The sequence below is a fragment of the Myotis brandtii genome, unplaced genomic scaffold, assembly GCF_000412655.1.
Source record: "Myotis brandtii unplaced genomic scaffold, ASM41265v1 scaffold329, whole genome shotgun sequence".
Taxonomy (NCBI): domain Eukaryota; kingdom Metazoa; phylum Chordata; class Mammalia; order Chiroptera; family Vespertilionidae; genus Myotis; species Myotis brandtii.
This window is the reverse complement of record NW_005362676.1, coordinates 40,420-44,738: the sequence shown is the minus strand read 5'-3', so window position 1 is coordinate 44,738 and position 4,319 is coordinate 40,420. Positions and strand designations below refer to the sequence as shown.

General features: G+C 47.4%; 1 protein-coding gene across 2 annotated transcripts in view; it reads left to right on the top strand.

Moving 5' to 3' along the window:
• The first annotated feature begins 1,257 nt into the window (after nucleotides 1-1,257).
• Nucleotides 1,258-4,319, top strand: part of LOC102263324 — a 22,826-nt gene continuing 19,764 nt past the window's right edge. For both annotated transcript variants that reach the window (XM_014543575.1, XM_014543574.1), the window contains exons 1-3: nucleotides 1,258-1,636; nucleotides 3,186-3,319; nucleotides 3,887-4,021. In XM_014543575.1, the coding sequence (XP_014399061.1) occupies nucleotides 3,933-4,021 (89 nt within the window). In that variant the 5' untranslated portion in view covers nucleotides 1,258-1,636; nucleotides 3,186-3,319; nucleotides 3,887-3,932. The remainder of the gene's footprint in view (nucleotides 1,637-3,185; nucleotides 3,320-3,886; nucleotides 4,022-4,319) is intronic.

Below are 4,319 nucleotides of genomic sequence, written 5' to 3'. Positions count from 1 at the left end.
GGCCATCGAACACTGGGTGCCATGGGGACACAGGTCGAAGCCCAAGAGAAATGGCCAATAAGAGGAGTATCACTAAAGGGGAGAAAACCAACTTCGGAATAGACACGATGACGCAATGCCAGCGCCAGTACTGCAGATAGCGGGGGGCGTGCCCCCACCCCAGTGACACAACTTCCATGTCGTCATCTGTTGGAATATTTTTCCAATGGTGCTTTATGACCACGCGGTCTGGGATTCCCTAGCCCCTTGGTGTATGTTTTCCATAATTATTCAACCCCCCTCCCAATCCCCCCCGCCCCCGTCCCCAGTTCTCTGTCTGCATTCCAGCACTTTTTTTAAAAATATATTTTATTGATTTTTTACAGAGAGGAAGGGAGAGAGATAGAGAGTTAGAAACATTGATGAGAGAGAAACATCGATCAGCTGCCTCCTGCACATCTCCCACTGGGGATGTGCTCACAACCCAGGTTACATGACCTTTACCGGAATCGAACCTGGGACCCTTCAGTCCGCAGGCCAACGCTCTATCCACTGAGCCAAACCGGTTTCGGCATTCAGCACTTTTCTGAACGTAACATGTTGCATCTTGCAAGGACAATGGATGGGGAAGTCTGATCCGGCAGGTGAAGTGTTGGCCCCATGATCACCAGGGAATTCAGAGGTAAGTTTCACCCCCACGATATTTAGACACTTGACGGGTTTATACACGTCAGGAAGGTGCTGCCACTAACTCCTTTTTATCTCCTGTTCTTCTGAGGGACATGGACGATAGGAGAAGCTCACAGTGTCTTGTCTAGAGAAAGCCGAAGGAGGAAGAGAAGAAGCAGAGAGAGCAGTCGTGATGGGTCAGGTGACGTCGGTCCAGGAGGAGTGATGGGTTCCAAGCCGTGCGCCAGCCCTGGCTTTGAATTTGAAGCAATCTAGGCACGTTTGGACGCGATGATGAATCTCTTCAAGGACGAGGCAACTGGTGAGATATTTACAATGTTGCTAAATGAACATATGAATCATGAATGGATAAACAGGGTCAAAAGTCGAGTTCTTGACAACAGAACGCTAGTCAGGATCATGGCAGGATACTAAAAATCAACATTTGACAGTAATCACAATAGTTGCTTCCACCAGGAACCATCCAAAGAGGGAACACCTTTTTGTTTTTATTGATGGCAGAGAAAGAGAGAGAGAGGAACGGAGAGGGAGAGAGAAACACCGATTGGCCGCCTCCTGCACGCCCCCTACTGGGGATGGAGCCCAAAACCTCTTGGTTCATGGGTGACCTCTTGGCTCAACCAACTGAGCCACACCGGCCTGGCGGGATCTTCATTCTTGACTCTTTCCTTTGTTAAATAAAAACCTGGAACGTGGAACTAAGAAGGGTACGGAACGCCTCCTGGGTGTTGTGGGGAAAGTAGAAAGCCCAAGCACCCGTGTGCTACTTACTGGCAATAGAATACATGTTAGTGCTTTGTTGTCTTGACTGCCGAGTATTTTCCGAGATTATATTTTTTGTTTGTTTTCTTCTGTTTCTTTTGCATTCGGACGGGCTGAGCGAGGTCCTCCACTTCAGCGAATGGAGGTGAGGGGTGCACCAGGACCCTGTGAGATGCGGGTCATGGGCTCCAGGCCACGTCTTCAGGTGTGTGCATCTTTCCAGTGGTTCCCTGGGTCATACCTGAATAATGTGCCATTTCTGTAGTGATTGTCTTCACCCTCGTTTCTGAATGTGAATTTTTAGTTTGTTTGTTTTATTTTTTGTTCATCCTCACCCGAGGATATTTTTTCCATTGATTTTTTTAGAGAGATGGAAGAGAGAGGGAAAGACACAGAGAGCCCTAACCTGTTTGGCTCAGTGGATAGAGCCTCGGCCTGCGGACTGAAGAGTCCCAGGTTCGATTCCGGCCAAGGGCACACGCCCGGGTTGCAAGCTCAATCCCCAGTAGGGGGCGTGCAGGAGGCAGCCGATCAATGATTCTCTCTCTCATCATTGATGTTTCTATCTCTCTCTCCCCCTCCCTTTCTCTCTGTAATCAATAAAAGTATGTATTTTTTTAAAAGACAGAAACATCAATGTGATGTGAGGGAAACACATCAATTGATTGCCTCCTGCAGGTGCCCCAACCAGGGCCTGGGCTGCCTGCAACCAAGGTATGTGCCCTTGACGAGAATCTAATCTGGGACCCTTTGATCCGCAGGCCAACACTCTATCCACTGAGCCAAACTAGCTAGGGCTAAATTTTTATTTTGTATGAGTATTGAGTAGACTGACAAGTGTAAAATTTTAGGAAATTGTTGATTTCTTTTTTTTTTTTACACAATTCTGGATTGCAGTGAAATATCCTTTTGTGAGAAGAAGCTGTGTTTGGGAGTTTCCCTAACAGATTCTTAGGTTTCAGAATGTTGACCCATGACTTAAGAGCATAGGGTCAGATCCATACATCATGATGAATCATTGATACTCTTCTCATCACTGAGATTTGACTTTAATTAGTTTTAAAAAATTACTTTATTTTTATTTATTTTTTAAAATATATTTTTATGGATTTCAGAGAGGAAGGGAGAGGGAGAGAGAGATGGAAACATCAATGATGAGAGAGAATCATGGATCGGCTGCCTCTTGCACGGCCCCTTACTGGGGATCGAGCCCTGCGCAACCCAGGCATGTGCCCTTGACTGGAATCAAACCCGGGACCCTTCAGTTCGCAGGCTGACGCTCTATCCACTGAGCATAACCAGCCAGGACAATTATTTTATTTTATTTTTAAATTGACATTAGTTCTTTGGATGTGGAAAATTATATGTTAAATTTATGAGATCTATCTAATGTCCAGAAGATTTTAAATGAAACCCACAAAGCCTTTCATTTTTACTTAAAAAAGCAAAAAAAAAATTTCAATATTCCATATTGTGGTGGCCTCACAAAGATCAGTCACGTATGTTCATCAAGTAGAGAGATCAGGAGATTTCATAGATTTGCTCCTTAATCATTATTTGTTGCTCATGTTACTAACGTTACAACTTAAATCAGTAAGAATTAAGTCTGTCTATTTCTTGGCAGAATATTTTGTGACCGGAGGCTTGGTTTTCAATATTTTAGGAATAGACAAACTCAGTTTTTCTCCCCCACTATTACTTGACAATCTGGGTAACTTTCTCAACTGTGGTTGGGATTTCTGTGCACTTCCCAGGTGCAGTGGCCGCCCACGGCTGCCCATCAGCTGTGAAGAGACCACCTTCCGTTCCTTTGATGATGGGTGACGTGCGGGAGTCCTGGGAGCCGTGTGTCCTGGGTGTGCACCCTGCCTGTGGATCCCGCAGGAAGGTAAGCATTCCTCTTTCCCACAATCTGTCATTTGCTTGGGGAGTTTGTCCCTGTGCTAGAGGCAGCCTGTCCACGTGTCCACAGTGGCCTGTGGGGTTGAGCTTCAAGAGTGGATGGACTGTCCCTCTTGCTTTCGGACCCTGAGGTCATTGGCTCACGAGGTGAGCTGCCTCAACTGCCTCACCTAGACATCTGGCTTCGCAGAACGTGCTGGGATCGATGATGATTCCCCACAAAAAAACCAAACCAACATTCCTTGGGCTGAACAAAATGAGTGAGAACTACAACCGTCGTCGTTCTCATCGGTAACTGAGGTCCAGCACGTTCAGAGCCCCAGGGACAGGAGGAGTGAGGGACAGCTTCCCCTTGTCACACTCATGTAGGCACCACCTAGTATGTGAGCACAGCAGCCTACCTGCCCACCTCATGGTGACTCATACACCTGCAGTCACTGGTCAGGGATAGAGGGACTTGATAGACAGGTCTTATCTGGGGAGAATGTAGGCCTGGGTATTGTCACCTGGGTCCATTTCTCAACTGTGCATGCGATTTCTCTACACTTCCCAGGTGGAGTGGCCGTGCGGGACTTGCCATCATCCATGAAGTGAAGACCATGCTTTCCTTGGATGAGCCGAATCGAGTGCGAGTCCTGGAAGCCGAGTGTCCCTGGGTGTGCACCCTGCCTGTGGATCGCTCAGGAAGGTAAGCGTTCCTCTCTACCAGTCCCAGCATCACTGTAGAGGTACTAGACCTGCTAGGCCCGTCCATGAATCCCCAGTAGTTTCCCTCCAAGAATGGACTGAGTGTCCCTCTTGCTCCCTGGCTTGGTTGTGTATGTCCAGGCCACTAGATGGCGCTGATGCCAATGGCTCACTAGGTGAGCCATCCAGCCTGCCTCACTACTATGTCCTGCACCCCAGAACGTGCTGGGATCGATGATGACTCCCTCAAAAAAAAAACACCCGAAACAACAATACTTCGTAAAGCTGAACAAAATGAG